The 21,760-nt window shown below is 45.7% G+C and overlaps 1 protein-coding gene across 3 annotated transcripts in view; it reads right to left on the bottom strand.

Moving 5' to 3' along the window:
* The window catches only part of STXBP5L (syntaxin binding protein 5L), a 433,225-nt gene extending 416,689 nt beyond the window's left edge, over window positions 1–16,536 (bottom strand). For all 3 annotated transcript variants that reach the window (XM_077807341.1, XM_077807339.1, XM_077807340.1), the window contains exon 1: window positions 16,255–16,536. In XM_077807341.1, the coding sequence (XP_077663467.1) occupies window positions 16,255–16,458 (204 nt within the window). In that variant the 5' untranslated portion in view covers window positions 16,459–16,536. The remainder of the gene's footprint in view (window positions 1–16,254) is intronic.
* Window positions 16,537–21,760: the final 5,224 nt, after the last annotated feature.

The following is a 21,760-nucleotide window of genomic DNA, read 5'->3' as shown; positions in this document are numbered from 1 at the left end:
GGTGGGTAATCAGCTGACATGAGCTCCCAGTGCGACGCAGTGGCTGAAAGGGCTAAAACAATCCTTGGATGCATAAACAAGGGAATCTCGAGTAGGAGTAGAGAGGTTATTTTACCTCTGCGTTTGGCACTGGTGTGACCGTTGCTGGAATAGTGTCCGTTGCTGGTGTCCATAATTCAAGATGTTGATAAATTGGAGAGGGTTCAGAAAAGAGCCATAAGAACAATTAAAGGATTAAAAACATGCCTGATAATGATAAAATGAAAGAGCTTATTTATTTAGCTTAAGAAAGTGAAGGTTAAGGGGCAATTTGATCACAGTCTACAAGTACCTATACGGAGAACAAATATTTAATAGTCAGCTCTTCAATGCTAGCAGAGGAAGATATAACATGATGCAATGGCTGGAAGCTTAAGATACACAAACTTAGACTGGAAATAAGGCATAATTTTTTAAACAGTGACAGTAATTAACCATTGGAACAACTTACCAAGGGTCATTGTGGATTCACCATAACTGAATTTTTAAAATCAAGATTGGATGTTTTTCCAAAAGATCTGCTCTAAGAATTATTTTGAGAAAGCTCTATGGCTTGTGTTATACAGGAGGTCAGACTACATGATCATACGGGTCCCCTCTGGCCTTGGAGTCTATGGATCACAAACAGAGATAGTGTCTCCCTGCAGCCCAGACTCAGGTGCCTATTTCCGGGAGAAGGGCAGGGCTTAAGACAAACACCTCTTGTCAGCATCTCCAATTGACCATCTTAGGAAGTTCCCTGCCTAGCAAGCTGGATTTTGCGGATCACATTCTGAGGTGCCTCTCTCCCCCCATTCATTGTACAGGGAGTCTCTGTGCCTAGCTCAGGCATTGTGGATTGCAGCTTTGTTCCAATAATTTTTTAGATGCCTAAAAGTTAGACGTTACAATGTTCAGTGTTGCAGTGACTAAGTCCCTTTGTGATTCTGGGCCTGGGTCCTCACTCCTTATGTAAAAATACCACTGGGAAAAATTCAGACCTTGCGTAACCGGGCATAACTCTATTGCCTTCATTCGGGCTAGATTTGGCCCATTATCTCAAATGGGGACTGTGTATTTGGCCCTTAGTCAAAGCAGTTCAAGTAGTAGTTCATATTAATTTTTGTTGTTGTTGCAGCACTAACCATAATCATCTAAAAACAGAAGCTACATTGTGTTCAGAGCAACATTTGTGCAACGGAGAGCTAGTCTGCAGATATTTACCAGAACTGTAAAATATTCAACATTCCTGTAAGTCTTAACAGGAAACATTCCTGTCTCTTCTTCACCACCACTCAGAACACCAAAAATAAGGTGATGGAAGTTTATTATCTGAAAGTAAAACAAGTCTAGCTTTATTACAGTTATAATTTTCAATACATAGCATCACCTATAGTTAAGGCTGCTTAAGTCTTTCCATTTTTAAAGTGTCTTTTTTCAATTGCTTACAACTTTCCAAAATTTTCATATTTGGGGATGAAATTTTCCAGAGCTGATCTTTGCCCAGAAGTAGATGTCTTGATTGCTGGGGGGAGGTTTAAAATATTTCAGTTGAAATAGTTCATCCATTTTTGTGTATGAAGATACTTGAGAAATAACTTCTGCTATTATAGTAGAACCTTGATTTTATGAATATCCATCTTATGAATGACCAGTTATATGAACTATTTTGCTCCCACCCCCATATAAGAAATCATATAAAATCAATGTCAATGCAAAATAAATCAACATCCCTTAATGTCCTGATGCCTTCAGTGCAAAGTAAGTATAAAATGCTACCAAATCAGAATGAAAATGTTTTACCCTTATGTTGCAGTCTCACTACAGATGTAATGACTACAAAATGTGCAAGGTGCCGGAGAATCAGATCTTTATGTACATGATCCCATGCTATTATCCCTGCATTTACTCACACCCAGTGCGCGGGCTAAACAGCATACAATATCTGAAGCAGGGATACATTAGTGAATGAAACAGGGGTCTTATGGATGTGTGCTTTATTTTTTACCCATTTCTATTTACAATTACTCCAGCGTAAATCTAGAGTAAAAGCAAATTTACACAGGTGTTCACTGAAAGTATGTTGAGTCCCTCCATGTACAGGATAGATAGCATGTGGTGAATGAGGAAAACATCAGAGGACCTGCAACTCATTTAGCAAGCAGTCTACAATGAATGAGGCAGAGGATTTCTCACTGAAATAGGAGCATAAAAATAAATATCGAACAGCTGCCTCATTCCCTGTGCACCATCCAACCTGTATACAAAGAGCCAGATCTTCGGTGCAAATCCGATCTGCATCAGCTGAGGATCTGGTCCTAAATCAGGCAGGTATCCTGAGGAAATAATAATACTTGATCATATATTAAAGACTAGATTGTAGTGCATACGAGCAAGGGGACAGAGGTGTCGGGTTCCAGACTTTTCAGTGCTTCCATTTGCAACATTAATGTTCTTTTATTGTAGTTTTTTGTATGAAATGTAAGAAATCCATTTTAACTGTTTAAGCCGTGATCCTGCAAACAGATGTGATAGGGTGGACAGTTGCATCTGCACCACATTCCAGTGAAATCGGTGTGGCTACTTGTGAGTACAGGAGTCTGCGCTAGTACACCCACTAGCAGCCAGAATCAGAACCTTAAATGTTAAAGGTCAAATTTTGCATTGACTTACACCTTGTGCAATCCTGTTGACTTCAGAGCTATACGACGTGTATGTAATCACAAAATTTGTCCCTAACTGCAGGCACCAAACATCTCCCACTTGCATACCAATCTTTTATCATTCACAAACCTCGCTAGCGAGCTGGCCTATTAAAACTGGACAAAACCATCCAGGGATAGCATCGCATTCCATTTAAAGTGCTAAGTATTATCAACCACCTGTACTTGACAACACTGCTATCTCCTCCCCCAGATGCTCACTACTTACACTTCAAATCGTACAACCCTCTGTCCTCCTCTCTCACTCCCACCAAGCATCTTATATAAGCTGTGACAAGTTAACCAATCCACATAAACAGCTTTTTTTTTAAACACAGAATCACAGACATGTAGGTCTGGAAGAGTCTTTGAGAGATCATCTAGTCCTGCCTCAGCATTACAGCCTGGAAATCTCTTTATTACAGAAAAAAAATGCACAATGTATTTGCATGATCTTGGGTATGTCACTTCACCTCTCCCATTTCTCATTTTCTCCATCTGTAAGATGAAAATCCACCTTTGTAAAGCACTTAGAGATCAAATTTATAGGTCCCTTTTTGAGGAAAAATACTATACTATTGCTAGGCATTATTGTTTTGTAAAATATTTTTATAACTCCAATGCCTTTTTCCCCACATCAGATGTCATAAAAGTAGCAGGTACAATAGAATCTTTTCAGTCAATGGAATGCATTTACTGCATACATGCTAATAACCCCACTGGGTCAGGATAGTCATGAAAGTTGACCTCTGTGCTGCATCCCCTTCACTGTCTCTAGTAGCAACTGCCTCTCTTCTCTCCTGTTTCCTTTAATGTTCTCAAACAGTGTCCACAGACAGGTGAATACCAGGGTAGCACTTCAGTTCCTCGCACCCCATGGTGAGAGGGAAAGAGGACACTAACCCCAGACTTGCGCCATCATTGCAAAATGCTCCTGTAAAACAAGTTCACACATGAAAGTTTCTCCCTCAGCAAATGCTAAAGAACAATATTCTACTACACAGAATCCTACACAAAAACTCTTTCAAAATGGCTGACGTGTTCCATTATGCCCTCAGGTGGCTATTTTGAGAAGAGCAAGTCCTACTGTACTCAGTGGATCTGAGGATACATCTACAAAACTCAGGGCAGTGACTCTCAGAGCCTGGGTCGACAGACTTGGGCCCGCAGGGCTCATGCTACCACACTAAAAATATCTGTGTAGATATTGTGGCTTGGGCTGGAGCTCGGGCTCTAAAACTTAGGGAGGGAGGTGGGCTTCAGAGCCCGGGCTCTAGCTCAAACCGCAATATCTACACAGCTATTTTTAGCACAGTAGCACAAACTAGAGTCCGTCAGTCTCGGCTCTAACACTAACTGCCATGGGCTGCTGCCCTTCTGTACCCTTTATGTTCCTCTCCAGGGGTTGACAGAATTGGGTGCCACCACCTTCATGAGGACAGGTTGGCCTCTCTTTCATTGGGAGCAAAAGGAGGTGGTGGCCTTTTGGAAAGAGGGAATCAACCTATGACTTCAGTCTCTTACAAACAATAGGAGATAACCATTTTTTGTGTTTCTCTCTCAGGAAGTTCTTATAAACCAGATAAATTTTAGATATGACATATAAAGGCAAAAAATTATACTTAATCTTAAATTCTCCTTTTCTAAAGCTGTATGTTACACCAGTTCTAATGAAAAAGAGAGGGAAGGAGAGAGGAGGAAACCCTGTGCGTGCGTGCACACACACATGAAGGAGAACGTGGGGTCCAGGGGGAAGAGGGAAATTGGAATACGTCTGTGCACACAAGGGATGAGGAGAAAGTGGGGGAGAGGAAATTTGGAATGTGTGTGCAAGGAAAGAAGGGACTTTCAAAAAGGAGGGATAACCTTGAGTATACACTCTTGCTCAACAAAGCAACTGTAAACCCAGTTTACCTAGCTAGTATACTTTGTGCTGCTCCAGAACGGCAGAAAACAGCCTTTCATGGCTTAATTTGGCCATAAAAATTAAAATGATTTAAGGTTGATACTTCATATCTTCAAATCATTAGAAGAGATGGGAACATTCTCTTTGAGTTTCTTGTTTAGTGTTCATAAATGAATTTTTTTAATTAAAAAGAACAAAAAAATTCCCAGACAAAAACTACATTAAATTGGTGTTAAGGCTGAGAGTACATATTAGTAATTTAGGATTAAATACTTTGCAGGGATGTTGTCCAAGAACCAAACATTATAAACCCTGGAAATTAAGAGTTAAGCTTACACTTGAAAGAAATCCAGACATGTTACAGTATGTAAACGCACAGTTAAGGACACTGATCAACCTTATCTCTGCCCTGCAATGGAACCCACAAAGGAGGCAAACAAATCTAGTGTGTCTTTAAAAATCAACTTAATCTAAGCTGGCATCACAAACTCTAAAATGTCTTAATCACAATCATATAGTTATTACACAGTGCCACTACAGGACAGTGTCATTCAGCCAATGACAACACAGCCCCTGCTGAAACGACAGAATGGAGACTACCAGGATAGGGGAAGTTGTCCTTGCAGGATGGCTACTGCCTGCATGCTTCTTGGGGGGTAGATATCTCACCCTCAGATCAACTGGGGTTGGGAGGCATCACCCTTGTACAATCCATAAGCCCCCCAAACCAATCTCCCTTGAGGGGATGCCTCCTAGAAAATTCTGCAAAATGAACTGCATGCAGGTCTCCTTGCCCCATCACTTTTTCTGTGGGAATGTATGATCTGGCCTCATTATGTGCCTACACTATTAACGCTATGAATTTAGTATGATTCAAGGGAACTGGCTGTTTATGTGGATAAAATGAATATCCAGTTATATCAATTAATGTAAACAAAAAGTTTTGGAAGGAATAAAAACTTCAGGTATCAAGGTTTAAAATAATATCATACTATTGGGGATTAGGAGGGGACTTCCACTGGGGGTATTCCATATCTATCTGCTGTTGGGTTCTTGCACCTTCCTCTGAGGTTTCAGGTGCTGACAATGGCCAGAGAGAGGATACTGGACTAGAGAGATCACAGGTCTGTGTTCCTAACCCAAATATGAATTTCCAACATTTTCTGTATGTCTAGATTAAACATATAATTGTCTGCATGCTCAATTCTATATTCCTTATGCATGTTCTCCTCAATGGGAGACTTTCTTGCATAACCAATATCAACTATGTCTGATAAGTGTACATCTTCATTCTCATTCAATCTTCTCCAACTGCATCATGCCTAAGCAACCAATCTCCTGCAAAGGTAATAAAAGCCCTAATTTCCCTATTTATGGACTTTCTGAACTCAAGAGATTTGCAGCGTCATAAATGCGATCTTCCAAAATCTTAACATGAGATTTATTCCCACAGCTAACTAGTCATTTCTACGTACTGTGTCAGGGCCGGGCTGTGGGCAGCCTGTGTGCACCAGTCAGTTACCAAACAGGAGACAAGTAGCAGGGTCTGAGTCAGACACCACGTTGCAGACAGCAGGCAAATAGCAGAGTCGGGGTCGAACTGGGTCAGGTTACCAAGAAATCAGGGTCAGACAGCAAGTTACAGACAGCAGGCAAATAGCAGACTCAGGGACAACCAAGGTCAGAAGCTGGAGTCTAGAGTCTACAGCAAGACAAGGTCGAGAGTCGAAGCAAACATACAGTCTGCATCATTGCTCAGACAGCTTCCCATAACACTTGCATAAGTGTTTATATACTTGCATAAGCCAATCAGTAGGCTGAGACGGGCTGCCACTCAGGCCCTTCTGGGCAGTATTTCCTGCAATGCCTAGCTTTACAGGGTCTTCCAGTGGAAACGCAGCCCAAGTTTCCAATGGTGATGTGGAAGCATCAGCAGCCCAGCACCACTATCGTTGTAGGTTCTAGTCCAGTAGGGATGCTGCTGGTCCAGGCTTATTCAGGTGAGTTCTGTGGAATTCCCCACCAGGTGAGTGTCACGGACATGGGAAGCAGGTTCCTAAGTGTGCTTCTCAGGGCCATGGTCTTCTTAGTCCACCAGATAGTACAGGCATCCATCAGGAATCAAGGATGGCATGCACTTTGTACTCCTCGTGACCCTGGATTTCAACCATGGAAGCCGTGGTATGGTTCAATCAGGGAAGGAGTTCTCAGTATAGGGTTTCAAAAGGGAAACATGAAAAAATTGGGTGTATTTTGAGAGATTGGGGAAGCTATAGTTTAAAGGTAACGAGGTTGATCTGCTGGCATATCTGGAAGGGTTCCAGGAAAGCTGGCATATCTGGAAGGGTTCCAGGAACCAGTGGTCCTATTTCCAGGAGAGTTGACTGGTCTGGAGATGCTTGGCAGTGAGCCACACCTTCTGGCGTACTGTGAATGCCAGAACTTCCTGTTGCAGGTGGTCTGCATGCCTCTTGTAAGCCGTCTTCGCCTCTGCTAGGCGGTTCCTGAGTTCCCCTGAATAAGATGGATTTTTTGGACCCAGTCGATGGCAGCTGGTAGTGCCAGGTGAAAACAGGGGTTAGGGTTGCCAACCCTCCCAGTTTCTTCAGGAGTCTCCTGGAATCAGGCTCTATCTCCCGGAGGCTACTGAAGCCAAACTGGGAGATTTTAGGCATTAAAACTCTGTCAGCGCAGCGGGGCTAAGGCAGGCTCCTTGCCTGCCCTGGCTCCACGCCGCTCCTGGAAGTGGCCAGTACATCACTGCAGCCCTTGGGGGGACTAGGGGGTCTCTGTGCGCTGCCTCTGCCCCAAGCGCCGACTCCACAGCTCCCATTGGCCGGGAACCGCTGCCAATGGGAGCTGCAGGGGTGACGCCTACAGGCAGGGGCAGCACGCAGAGCTGACTGGCTGCCCCTGAGCCTAGGAGCTGGACATGCTTGCTGCTTCTGGGAGCCACCCAAGGTAAGCACCACCCGGCCAGAGCCTGCACCCCCTCCTGCATCCCAACCCCCTGCCCCAGTCCTGACCCTCTCCTGCACCCAAACTTCCTCCCAGAGCCTGCACTCCCTCCCACATGCCTACCCCAGCCCTGAGCCTCCTCCTGCACCCAAACTCCCTCCCAGAGCCTGCACCCTGAGCCCTCCCCAACACTCTGAACCCCTTGACCCTAACACAGTGAAAGTGAGTGAAGGTGGAGAAGAGCAAGCGAAAGTGAGGGAGAAGGGATTGACTGACTGGGGCATGGCCTCGGAGAAGGGGGTGGGGCAGGTGGCAGGGCAAGGGTCTTTGGGTTTGTGAGATTAGACTGTTGGCAACCATAATTCAGGGGTGGAAACCGTAATTAGAGAAGAAGGGGCTCTAATGTGCACGGCATGGTCAGCATTGTTATATGAAAACTCTGCATTTGGGAGGAGTGTGAATCAGTTTATCTTGGTGGCAATTTACAAAACACTGTTCCAGTACCTGGTTCACCTTTTTGATTTGCCTTTTTTTTTTTTTTTTGGCGTGGTATGCGGAGAAGGGTTTAACCTCGTATGTGGAGAAGGTGAATATGCAGACATCCAGTAACCTGAACGCTCTGTGTCAGAAGTGAGAGGTAAACTGTGGGCTCGGTCTGAAACTACGTGGTGTGGGAGCACATGGATGCCGTCCAGTTGTAGATGGCTTCCATCTTCTGTGGATCCATCTGAATACACTCTGAGGAGATGATGTAACCTAACAATCAAGGGTGGCCTGGTCAACGATGCACTTCTCTAGTTGGGCATAAAAACCATGCTTCCATAGTCTCTCCAGGACAGACCAGACATTGTGGCAGTGCTGCTCAGGGTTCTCAGAAAACACCAGTATATCACCAAGGTCGATTATCACATATGGCCCAGGATGCCCTTGAACACATCATTTACAAAATGTTGACATGTTGCAAAGGCACTGGTTAAACCAAATGGCATTACTAAGTATTCAAAGTGCCCACATCGGGTAAGAAAAATGGTTTTCCACTCATCCTTAGATCTTATGCACACTAGATTATATGCCCCCTGAAGATTTAGTTTAGTGAAGAACCTGGCAGACCTCAGGCAGCCCAAAAATTCTGGGATGAGTGGCAGGGGTACTGGTTACAAATAGTCACCTGATTCAATGCATGATTGTCTATGCAGAAGTGTAGTGACCCACTCTTTTTTCACACAAAGAGGACTAGTGCCACATTGGAGAGGTGGATCTCTGAAAGAAGCCCTTTGTAAGATTTTCTTGGATATATGCACGTAGTGCCTCTAACTCTGGCTCAAACATAGTGCATATCCATCCATGTGGCACCTTTGCCCTTGTTTGTAGGTCTATTAGATAATTGTAGTCCCTGTGTGAGGGTTGTGAATCCATGTTTTTCTTTTCAGATACATTCAGGTATCTAAGTATTTGTCGGGGAGGTCGAGGTTCTGGTCTGGAATCATTGCTTCTGGTTAGCCCCCGCCATTTGGAGTCTCGTTTCTGAAGGTCTTATTCACTCCTGGGGCCCTGGTTGCGGGTCACCTGGGGGTTGGTTGATTTGTTCAAGGCAAGCTTTCTGGCTATATTTGGAAGAGAAGCTAATGCTTCTCCGCCACCAGGAGATACACAGGTCATGCTGCTCCAACCAAGGAATACCAAGAACTATTGGGAAGACTAGAGAGCAGACCATATCAAAGCATATTATTTCCTGGTGCCCTATTACTATAGTCTCTAAGGGGACAGTCGCTCAGATCATCAGTCCTGATGATAGGAGTGACCCAGCAACCATCTCCACCAGGTCTAGAGTGGGTTTAGCAATGGTTTGGGCTGCCTTTGCACCTACAAAGTTGGCAGCAGTCCTGTAGTCTATTATCATTAGTTGCAGAGGATCTGCTGTGCCTGCCCATAGCCTGCAACCGCAGTAGCAACTGGAAACGTGGGGAAGCCTATGGTTCCAGACAGGGTTCTATTTGAAGGTTGGGGAGTGGTTCCAGAGCATGGAGCTCTAGTGATGCCCAGGCTATACTCCACCCCAGCAAGCTTGCGCTGCTCCATTTCCCCAGCTCTTTCAAGTGGGACAAGAGGCAAGGGCATGTCCTGGCATGCTGCAGCTAACATTCTTTCTCCTTCGGGACCAAGCATCGGCGACCCAGGGTGACCTACATGGGTTCAGGACTCAGTTCTACAGGCTTTGGTGTACAAGGTGGGCACGGGGTTTCTTTCCGAACATGCAGCCAAGAGTCAAAGCACAAGGCAAGATTAATAAAAGCCTCTAGGAATGTGACATTTTCAACATGGGCTAGCTCATTTTTCACATCCTAACTGATTCCCCACCAGAACTGGTATAGTTGGACTCCTCCATTCCATATGACATCAACCACAAATCAACAGAAAAAAGCAGCACAGGAGATGGCTGGCCTTTGCCCAACAAAGCTTCCAGAGGGCAGCCTCTGTGAAGCGGACACGATGTAGCTCATCAAAGATGGCTGAGAAGGCTTGCAGGCAGGAGTCCCAGTCGGAAAGCACTGGGCTGTTCTGCTCCAACAGGAGGAAGCCCATTCAAGCACTTCACCAATGAGCATGCTAACTACTAGCCCCACCTTTATCTGATCTGTAGGGTATATTCGGGGGCGCAGCAGGAAGAGCAGCCTGCATTAGTTCGGGATCCTCCAGAATTTCCAGCAATCTCCATCAAACCAATTCAGGCAGCAGCACTGCAAGGGCCAGTTCAGATGATGTCAGGACCAGGCCATGAGCAGCCTGTGTGCCTTGGTCAATTACCCAGCTGCAATCAGGAAACAAGTAGCAGAGTCAGGGTTGAGCCGGGTCTGGATACCAGGAAGTCAGAGTCAGGCACCAGGTTACAGACAGCAGGCAAATAGCAGAGTCAATAACAAACCAGGGTCAGAAGCCAGAGTCTAGGATCCACAGCAAGACAGGGTCTGGTTTGGAAGAAATCTGCATCATTGCTCAATCAGCTCCCCATAGTGGCTTCCGGGTTTATATATCAGCATGAGCCAATCAGTGGTGCTGCAAAGGGCTGCCACTCAGGCCCTTCTGGGCAGCACTTCCTGCAGTGCCCAGCTTCACAAGGTCCTCCAGCGGAAACCCAGCCTAAGCTTCCAGTGAAGATGCAGAACCATCAGTGGTGCAGAACCCCTGTGCTCCCTGGTTCTAGTCCAGCAGGTTCTTACATATTGTGGACTGTGGCTTGGACTCACCTGTGAATTTCTGTTCGGAAAGCACCTATTTAACATGATGGCAAAACGTAAGAGACTACGACGCTTATTCCAAAGAATGAGGCTAATTCTCTGCCACTAACATCAATTTAAGCTTTACTCTGAGGGGTGTCATTTCAGAAAAATTCTGTGGGTAAAGGGTGGGCAAAGTTGTGTCAGCATACAGAACACTCTGTCCAAAACAGCATCATGAATGAGAAAAACTGGGCAATTATTGCTCTTCTGATCATCGCACCCAAAGTTGGGGGAGGGAGGGAGAGTGGAAGACATAATGAAGCATACAGACCTATGAAAAGTCAGGGGGGTGGAGCACCAAGGACTGGGGAGGCAGCTGCTCCTCCCCCACCTCATAGTAAATGACACCTCTGTTTACTACTAACTTCACCTGGATCAGGCCCAGTTTTCTGCATGAGGCTACTGTCACAGTTTCAGGATAACTTCACCTGCATTCCCTCTCTGTGGTCCCTCAAGGGCACCCACTTAAGGCTTCCAGCTCCCAGCCATCACCTCTCTTGGTTGAAGATCTACATCTCTCTCCTTTCTGACTGGGGTTTTAAGGGTACACAGCTCCCTGAATTACACTGACACCTCCAGAAAGCCATTCTCCCTAAAGGCCAGCACCTGTGCATTGCTTTCTCTCCCAAAGCTATTAATTGTGTATTACCAGCAGTTACCAGTTACCACACAGCTCCTTCTAAGCAAGCACCTTTATTCTCAAGGTAAAAACATAACATTACAAAACATGTCAAAAACAATAAAAGTTCCTATACTTTATGCTAAAAGCTTACTAGAGGTCACCCATCAGTCTTATGGGGCTCTAGTAAGTCACAGTCTTCTTGTAAGGAGAGTGATCACTTTAGATAAGCTATTACCAACAGGAGAGTGGGTTGGGGGGGAGGAGGTTGGGGAGAAAACCTGGATTTGTGCTGGAAATGGCCCAACTTGATTATCATACACATTGTAAGGAGAGTGATCATTTTAGATAAGCTATTACCAGCAGGAGAGTGGGGTGTGGGGAGAGAAAATCTTTTGTAGTGGTAAACACCCATTTTTTCATGGTTTGTGTGTATAAAAAGATCTTCTGTACTTTCCACAGTATGCATCCGATGAAGTGAGCTGTAGCTCATGAAAGCTTATGCTCAAATAAATTGGTTAGTCTCTAAGGTGCCACAAGTACTCCTTTTCTTTTTGCGAATACAGACTAACACGGCTGTTACTCTGAAACCAGTTTTCCAACCTTTTTTCAAGGGTTGGAGCTCTTGGACAGAAGGTCCTGTCCATTTGCTGGATCAGAAAGAAGGCACCAAGTCATCTTAAACCCAGCCGTTTCACACCAAAAGCCTGTTCTTTGTCTGTTGATTTTTTTTAAAAAAAAAACAACCCAGTCTGAACTAGTATACTGAAGCCTCTTCAGGGGGTGGTACCTCTCTGGAGTGTTTATAACCTAAATGATTCATCTTAATCCCCCGCTACTGCTTTTAGTTCCTTGCAGAGCTGTAGTAATCCTTCCCCCTTGGAATTACATACAATCCCTGGCCCACAGTGTTATATAAACCATTCATACACTGAACACAAAATGATCCCCACAGATACTGCATGCGGTTGCAATATCTGTCACAGCTACTACATTAAAATTTTTGATTTAGTTGATCCAGCTATAATCAATATCTTTTTGATATGCACATGAATACCCACCTCCCAAGGGCAGCCATGTAAACTATGTGATCTGTATCTCAGTTTGCTGATTTCACAGTAGCTGACAACTATAAGTGTCAGAATTTCATGTCATTATATTAAAACTGTAAAAGAGGTTGCCACTGATTCATTATTACAATATTACCTTCATGTAAATTTATCATGCTTGTTAGGAAAAGCAATAGTAATTTAACTCACAATATTTCCAAACCTAGTGTATTTATATTCTTAAAATCATTAATGTAGTCCCCTACCTTTGAAAATAAATATCAAAAGGCAATTGTGAACACATCCAAATAAAATAAAATATTCAGTTCTTATCTATTAGCTTTCTGCCTACATCTAATTTACTAATATACCTGATAGACACCCCAGTGATAAGCACCTTCGAAATACACAGAGAGGAAAAAGCCCTCAAATCTGTTAATAATAAAACCAGTGTCTTAACTGTGATCTAGATCCTGCAGTTTTAATTTAAGAAAAACTCCCATTCACTTCAAATGGGAGAGGGATAGCTCAGTGGTTTGAGCACTGGCCTGCTAAACTCAGGGTTGTGAGTTCAATCCTTGAGGGGGCCATTTAGGGATCAGGCCAAAAATTGGGGATTGGTCCTGCTTTGAGCAGGGGGTTGGACTAGATGACCTCCTGAGGTCCCTTCCAACCCTGATATTCTATGATTCAGAGATTTATCTATGTATCTAAGTGAGAAATGCAAGATCAGGCCCTATAATTCTGAAGTATGAGTCAGCTTTTATGTTCTACACCTAAATGAAGACACAGCAAAGGAAATAAAAATAAAACTGTTTTAAAAGATTAGCTAAACTGTTGCTCTATCTGTCCTTAGCCTGCAGCCCATAAAAATCAAAATTTGCCATTTGCTTTAATGGGAGTTTTGAGTGAGCAAGGGCTTTAGGATCAGGACCTCAGACATGCAGCTAAAAAACTTACCTATTCCAGTTGAATAATATTCAACAGAAATCTCAAAAGTCTGTATAGGAGTAACTTGAAAGAAAGGCAAGTTTTAGATTCTATGATTCTTTCTTTATTTTTGCTTTTGCAACATTTCTTTTGCATTGGTTTATGGTACAAATTATTACTCTGATCCTGCACCTTATAGAATGTGAGTGGGTGCTGTGCCCATGTGGAGCCCCACTGACTTCAGTGAGGGCCTGCGTGAGCACAGCAGTCCATTCACGTGCTACAAAATGCAGGATTGGGGCTTATAGGTCTTCTGTTGATTTACTCAAACATATAAGATTACCAAAAGGCCATACAGCAGAATAATTCCGATCTAAGGATAATCTTTAGGGCAGTGTATTTTTTTATCAGCACATATTTATGGAATATTTTGGCAAGTTTGCTTTTATTGCATCTATGTGTTTTGATCAAAGGAAGTAAATATTTTGTATACTACCAGGGTGGCCTCTGCAGTACCATGCTTTTATAAGCAAGTGCTGCTGCAGCCTGAAGCTTTCTTGTACTGATATTAACACTCAGCTTAATAATATTTTTTTAAAAATAAAAAGTCTGCTGATTTTAAAAAGAGAAGCAATTATTGCCTGCCAAAATCTTCCAAAAATGACAGGTTACTAATGTACTCATGTATGTAGATAGGTTCATCTGAAAGTAACAACACAGAAATATTTTAAAGTAACAAGTAAATTCAGAATTAAGGCTGAAAATGAACTGACACTGTTCTTAATGCACCCTATTTTGACTACGTATTACAACATATGACATGTAATAATCACATGATACTATTTTGAGACAAATACAAATCACAGGTGCTGTAAGATGACTTCATCATGGAGTTCAATATGCTGAGTTTTAGCCTTAACTCAGAATTCCCTTGACTTTGTGAATTTAAGTCAGATTCGACAATGATATTATAATATATTTTTGATTATTTGTATTTCCTTTTTATTACTGTAGTGTTAAAAAGGGGAGGCAGGGCTCTGATTAAAATATTTGAAGTTTGACATATTACTGGGTTTTTTTGTATGCATACACAAAAGGAGCCAAATTGAACCCTGGTGTAAACAGGTATAATTCCATTAAAGACAACTGAGTTGCACACATTTAGACTATTGAGGAATTTGGCCCAAAGGGCCTGATCCTGTTTTCACATAAGGTAATGAATGGCAAAATTCCCATTATTATTTACACAAAGCCTAATCCAAAACTCATTGAAGTAATTTTCCCTCTGGTCCTGTTCCTACTGATGTCAATGTGAGTTTTGATATTGACTTTAATTGGGAACAGAATTAGAACCATAACGCCCCAAACTGTGTTAGTTGTTTGATTTCAATGACAGCAGAAGTGGGCCCTTAGTTTTAAATATTTATGTTGATACGTGCACTATAAATTCATAGTAATCGCTTTACATGGTTAAATATCTTAAATTTCTTCTTTTTTTTCCAAAGAACCAAAAGCAATTAGATTACAATATGATTTGATCATTTCCCAAATTTCAAACCATAGCCTTTTATGCTGACTAATAAAGAAGTATCTTAAACAGGTAAACTTCATTTATTTTTCTTTACATGCCCCATGTTAATCAAATTATTTTATTTTTCAAAGGTATTAAGCAAAATAATAACAAATAAAAATAAATGGTTCATCCTCTGATGAAGTTTTGTACATCAAGTTGACCAAATTGGAATTTCAAAAACCTTGAAGGATGAGGTTTATTTTGGGAAGATTAATACAGCTTTTAAAACATACTAGCAATTTTTTTCTTACAATTTTTTCAAAAATCATTTTTCCTCCTCACTATTTACAAGATATCCTTGAAAGTTCAACATTAAGGGACCTGATTTTGTAGTCCTTTCTTTGGAAAAACTCCCAGTGAAAGTCAACAGAATTCATGTCAAAGTTAAGGACAATGGGAGTGGGCTCAAAATTTCATTTCTTATTTTTTTTTAATTATAATTTGTTGTTGTAGTGTTGGTTATAATTGCTGAGAAGCTAGTACTGATTTTATTTTATTTAAGAATAGTGCTAAAGCTTTCGTTATGAAAAATAAACCTGAAAAAGACAAACACAGGGATGACCCTACACTTCTTACTCAGACAAAACTCTCATTGAAGAATCAGGTCAACACCTAAGAAAAACAAAGACCAATCAAATTTGGGGCTTTCCTATCTTGATACTGTTCTATTATTATAATGCTGCCATAGTTAACAGTCTTCACTGCAAATATTAAAGGAAAATAATTGATCCCTTTTCAATGCATCACAAATGAGAAATGAAAACATTATGTGTAACATTAACTACAGTGGATTTTATCTTTGTTTAATGCCTTTTCCTGAAATATTACCTACAACATATTTTATTTAAAAAAAACCCTTGTATACTATGAATTTCTAAAAAAGAGCTTACTTGCACATTTTATTCTTACTAGATTTGCCTGAATTCCTTACTGTAGTGTTATCAATTTGGAAACTGAGCCTGAGCTCAGGATTGGGCTCTTGATGCTGACATTAGGAGCCTTATGAATTTATTGACTACTACAACTGTGCACAGGGAAGAAGAAGCCTAAATGTGATTTCCATCCCATCACTCCAGGGTTAGCTACCACAAACACTGCAGTTGTCAAGTGAAAGGTAGGCTGGCATCACATCACCCAGGCCCCCTAAAAGATGCTTTTTTCTTTTATTCTTTCTTTTAATTCTAATAGTAAATGAATAGAAAGAGCCACTGCAATCCTTACCTTACAAATCTGGAAATAATCCGAAGACAGGATTTCCTGGATCTCATCTCTGGGTGTCCCTGCAGCACCTGCCGTCCCTCCTGGATGCATGGATCCACTTCCAGCGCCAATTCCACCACCACTGCTACTGCCACCACCGCTACTGCCACCAGGAGATGAGGCAGTTAAACCATCCAAAACTTTGCGGAAATTAAATTTCTTCATTTTGGAAAAATCTTTAAAAGGATGTGGGGGAGGGGGGGAAACCAGTGTGCTTTAACACAATCAGTTACATGTAGCAAAAACAAAACAAAAAAAGAAACCGGTCCGATGTTCTGCTGGCTCAGGCAGTGCGTTAGTCCCTTGTGCTAAACAGGATGCCAATATTATGTATAACTGACTGAAAAATATATGCACTTCATTTTGTCAGATGTAAAAGCTGCCCTGAAAAGGCCCTTTAAAAACTCCACAAGCAGCAAAATTTGAATTGAGATTCAAAAAAGAAATAACGTCAAGCCCAGCATCTGATTCTCTCACAGAGTCCACGTTTCACACTTATTTTGTTTCAAAACGAATGAACGACCACCAATCCAGATTTAAACCTGCATCCAAAAGGAGCTGAATCTATTTTTTCTACCTATTTTGCCTCAGCCTTGCCTTTAATTCTTCGCTTTTAGGCAGTTTATTAAAATAACAAACCAGCGTTAAAATCCCCAAACCACCTTCAGTAAACGGGACCGGGAACCGCTTCCCCCCCCCGGCATGTTGGGCGGACGGGGGGGCGCCGGCAAGGGGCAAAGCCCGGTAACTGAGGGGTGCGCGGGAGTTGGGGCGCGGGGCGCCGGATCCGGGGGGCGCTCACCTCGCTCGGCTCCCCGCAAGCGGCGACCAGTCCCTGCGCCGCGGCCCCTAGGCGCCGGAGGCGCGGCTAAGCGGCTCTGCGCGCGCTGCCCCCTCCGCAGGCGCCGCCCCCGCAGCTCCCATTGGCCGCGCTTCCCGGCCAATGGGGGCTGCGGAGGCAGCGGGGGGGCGGGGGGCAGCGCGCGCAGAGCCGCGCCTCCGGCGGCGCAGGGACTGGTCGGCGCTCGCCGGGAGCCGAGCGAGGTGAGCGCCCCCCGGATCCGGCGCCCCGCGCCCCAACTCCCGCGCACCCCGCGCGCCGTTCCCCAGCCGAAGCGCTGCAGGTGTCCCCGCTTCCGGGCAGCCGCGTAGGGAGCCTGCCGGCCCCGCGCCACCCGGGACTATAAACCAGACCTGCTCGGAGCATGAGAACTGCTGTAGGGGGTGTCGCGCTTTCCGGTTGGTGCAGGGCCGGGTGGCAGCTTCTGCTGTAATTGTCTGTTGGGGTTCTGCTGCTTCTGAAGCCTGGATTCTCTCCCTGCCCCTGCTGTCTCCTCCTGCTTCTGCTGCTCTTGCCTGCTGTCTGTCTGTCTGTCCGTCCCAGCAGCGACAGCTCTTGCTGCTCTCCTCTCGCCCTTTTCCCTCACCCTCCTGAGGGTCACTGACCTTTCCTTACTGGGCTGGTAGCTTTTCACTTGCCTGAGTACTGAACTACCCCTGCACAGGCCTCAGGGAATTAAACTACCCCTCCCCGTTGTCACATAACTGAACCGTCCCTCACAGTCCTGGTGTATCTGAAACACCACGCACAGTTGTAAGGCAACCAAACAACACCTCACCAGTCCAGGATAAAAGCCTGTCTGTTAATCCTTTGGTAACCAACCATCTCCCGTCAGTGGCGCTGGAACCCTTTTAATCGTGGGGATGCCGAAAGCCGGCCCACTTACCGCTGTCTGCATCCTCCCCCCACCTGCCCCAGGTGTGGCCGGGAGCAGTGCCGTGTCTCCAGGAGGGGAGGGACCCAGACAGGGCTAAGGGGGCAAAGGCTGGGGGCAGGGACAGGGCCAGGAGCAGAGGCCCTGGCCTACAGACAGGACCCCGTGTGTGGGGCCAGTAGCAGGGACCCCAGGAGCGGGGGTCCGGGGCCGCGGGCATAGGGCCAGTGTCCCAATAGCAGAGTCCCAGGCCCGGAGCTCCAGGGCTGGCAGCTGTGACCTGAGCCCCAGGCTGGGGAGGGGAGGCCTGGGTGCAGGGCCACCTTGGGGTGCTGCAGCACCCCCTGCACTCCTAGTTCCCAGGCCTATGAATCTCGTGGTCCTGGTGTAACCAACGAAAGGTCCCCAGCAGTCCTTGGGTATCTGACTGCTTTTTGGTCCCAAAACAACTAGCCAGTTGTCCCTTGATCCCTTGATGGGTAGCAGGTTTAAAACAAATAAAAGGAATTTCTTCTTCACTCAGCGCACAGTCAACCTGTGGAACTCCTTGCCTGAGGAGGTTATGAGGGCTAGGACCATAACAGGGTTTAAAAGAGAACTGGATAAATTAATGGAGATTAAATCCATTAATGGCTATTAGTCAGGATGGGTAAGTAATGGTGTCCCTAGCCTCGGTTTGTCAGAGGGTGGAGATGGATGGCAGGAGAGAGATCACTAGATCATTACCTGTTAGCTTCACTCCCTCTGGGGCACCTGGCATTGGCCACTGTCGGTAGTCAGGATCCTGGGCTGGATGGACCTTTGGTCTGACCCAGTATGGCCGTTTTTATGTCCTTGTGGTAACATAACCTGTTAGTCCCAAAATAACCAACCAAGTGTTCCTCTGAGACCTAGAATAATGGACTATAATCCTGGTCCTGGATTAACTGACTGACCATGCCCCACAGTCCTGGGGTAAGCAAAAATTTTTCTCTGCCCAATCCTATGGTAACCAATTGATCATCCACAGCCCTGAGACAATTCACTGGCTCTCTGTCACCACAACACAGTCCAGGGGTAAATGAGCAACTATCCCTCACAGTCCTGGGGCAGCCCTTCCTGGCAATGCTGGGGTAGCTGGAACCTGGTGGTGCTGTTCACCTGGCCAGGATGCAATTAGGCTTTTCCCCCCGCATCCCGTGTCTATCATCAAGTTGTTTAAACCCAAAACAAAGATTTACAATGGGGTAAGGCGCAAAACAGTTAACAGTTTATTAAATGAAGTAAATTAACAACAGACATGTATTTAACTAGGACCCCCAAGTCCAAAAGGACCAAAATACAGAACCACTCGGCTGTTAAACAAGATACAGGGCTTAACGCCCAGGCCCCAAGCTATTTACAAGGACAGGCTACAAAGGTTACAAAGATGACACTGTACCATGTCTTGATAACAGGATGCGACCGACACTCACGGACACGTCAGGACCAGAGCACTGGACACAGGTGACAGGTGAAGACAGGAACTCAAAGACAGGGCTTGAAGACAGGTAAGCTGATCTTTCCCCAACACGTCTCCTTTGCAAAGACAGGGCTCTGACCAGGGATTCCAGTCTTTCTCCCATGGGTCTTCTTCCCCTGCTGCATCCTGCATGTGTGTAAGATCCAGAGACCGAGGACGGCTGATGGACTGCTATCCAGCGTGCAGGCAAGTAACCCCAACCCTGCAGTCAGAGGTATTGTGGCCTCAGCAGCCCTAAATGCAGTTGTCCACTGACTGCCTTGCTGACAGGCAGCCCTAGGTGATGGGGGAGATGGACATTTATCGTCTCCCGTTGCCAGGCAGATTAGCCGGTCACGTTGCTTTAGCATTTCCCGCCTTTTTACTCAAAAGAGCGCCAAAGTTGAAAAAGGGCACCAAACTGGTGAAGGAGAAGGGGAACAAACATGGATCCCAAACAACAACTATGGTGATCCAAGATGGCGATTGCAGGGGCAGATGTTAAAATATGAAATTTTCCCTACAGTTCCAGGATAGCCGGGACAACTGTGCCTGGCGGTGCCAGGGTGATCATGCCTGGTGGTGCCGGGGTAGCCCGAACAACTGTGCCCAGTGATGCAAGCGTAGCCGGGGCAACCATGCCCGATAATGTCAGGTAGCTGGGGTAGCCCTAATCCAGCCACTGAGCAGGGTTCACAATGTCCCTCTTTCAGAAGCTAAACAGATAAACAAAGTAGTGGTGGGGGCAGCCGCTGTCCCAGACCCACGGCTCCAGCTCCACCGCCATTGCTCCTGCACGCTCTCAGACACTCTCCAAGGTTCTGAAACCACCCAGCCCGGCCCCACCAGCGCTCATGGGCGCATGCATAAATGGACACACCCATACCCCCGCGTGCGCGCATGCCCTGCTCTTAGGGGGCGGAGCACATATCACTGATTGACAGCAGATTTGCCAAGTCACAGGTCTTCACCATTAGCCCATGTCCACTCCACTGGCTGTCTGAGGAAAGCCAGTGATTATATGCAATTGGCGAGGTGGACAATTGCCTCGATCTGGGAGAACTGTCCAATAGACAGAGACACACCATCAGCTGGTGCCTGGTTGGGCAGGGACAGGTGAGAAAAGTCTTACTGTCAGTTGGAAAAGACAATGGAGGCCAGTTGCCCATCCTAAGGGCTTGTGATTGGAGCACGGCCGAGACTGGACACTGGTGCTGCCAACCAATAGGGAGACTGGAAGGGCAAATGGCCCAGTGCTGCGACTGGTGACTGATGAGCAGGTGGCACTGGGGGCGCCCAGCCGGGAGGGGGCACTGGGCAGAGGGGCAACGTGTGCAAATGCTTGAGCATGTGTGTAAGCGCCCCCCACCCATCACCTGTGCCTCCTCCTGAAAGCACGCCCGTACCAGCCCCTGCCCACAGGGACCCAGCTGGGTTTGCCTGCAGCCACAAGAGGAGCCGCACACCGCATGCTCCGCCCAGCCCCATTGTCCCCTCCAGCGGGAAGGGAGCGGGGCCCCTCTGAAGTGTCTGCCGTTGCTGCCGAGCCTGCTCCTTGGGCCAGAGTGCAACCGGGCTGCGGGGCTCCAGGTAACAAAAGCTGAAGTATAAAGGAGAGAAACAAAACCCAGGGCCCTGCAGTGGTGCTGGAACACTTTGTATAGTAGGGGTGCTGAAAACCAGCTAACCAAACTGTAAAGCAGTGGCCCCCAAACTTTTGACCTTGCACCCTCTCACTCCTGTACACACCCCCTCTCCAAGAGCTGGGGCCGGGAGCAGTGCCATGGCTCTGGGAGGGGTGGACACCAACAGGGGCAAGAGGGCAGAGGCTGGGGGCACAGCTGGGGACAGGCATGGGGCAGGCAGCCAGGACCCCGGGCGCGGTGGGGTGTCGGCTGGCAAATGGGATCCCGGGCGTAGGCCGGAGGTGCTGCAGCTCCTCCCACACCCCTAGTTCCCGTGGCTATGTAGCCTTGGAGTTCTGATGGGGACCTGCGGGCAAAGGCCAGCCTCTGATGAGGGACAACTGGGAAAGCATCACCCCTCCTGTTCAGGGCAGCTACAGAGCTGGCTACTTCAGGGGTTCTTCAGCCTTCCTCTGAAGCAGCTAGTCCTGGTCACTGTTGGTGACAGGGCACTGAATGACCTGGCCCCTCCAGTTTGCCTATTTCTGTGGTCTTAGCTCCCCCCAGCTCCACCCAAGCATTAGCTGTAATTTTCTGAACAGATTAATGACAAAGAGTTGAAGTGAAAGGGACACGACCTACTTGAA

Source organism: Eretmochelys imbricata, chromosome 1, assembly GCF_965152235.1.
Source record: "Eretmochelys imbricata isolate rEreImb1 chromosome 1, rEreImb1.hap1, whole genome shotgun sequence".
NCBI classification, from domain to species: domain Eukaryota; kingdom Metazoa; phylum Chordata; order Testudines; family Cheloniidae; genus Eretmochelys; species Eretmochelys imbricata.
This window is presented reverse-complemented; position numbering and strand designations above follow the sequence as displayed.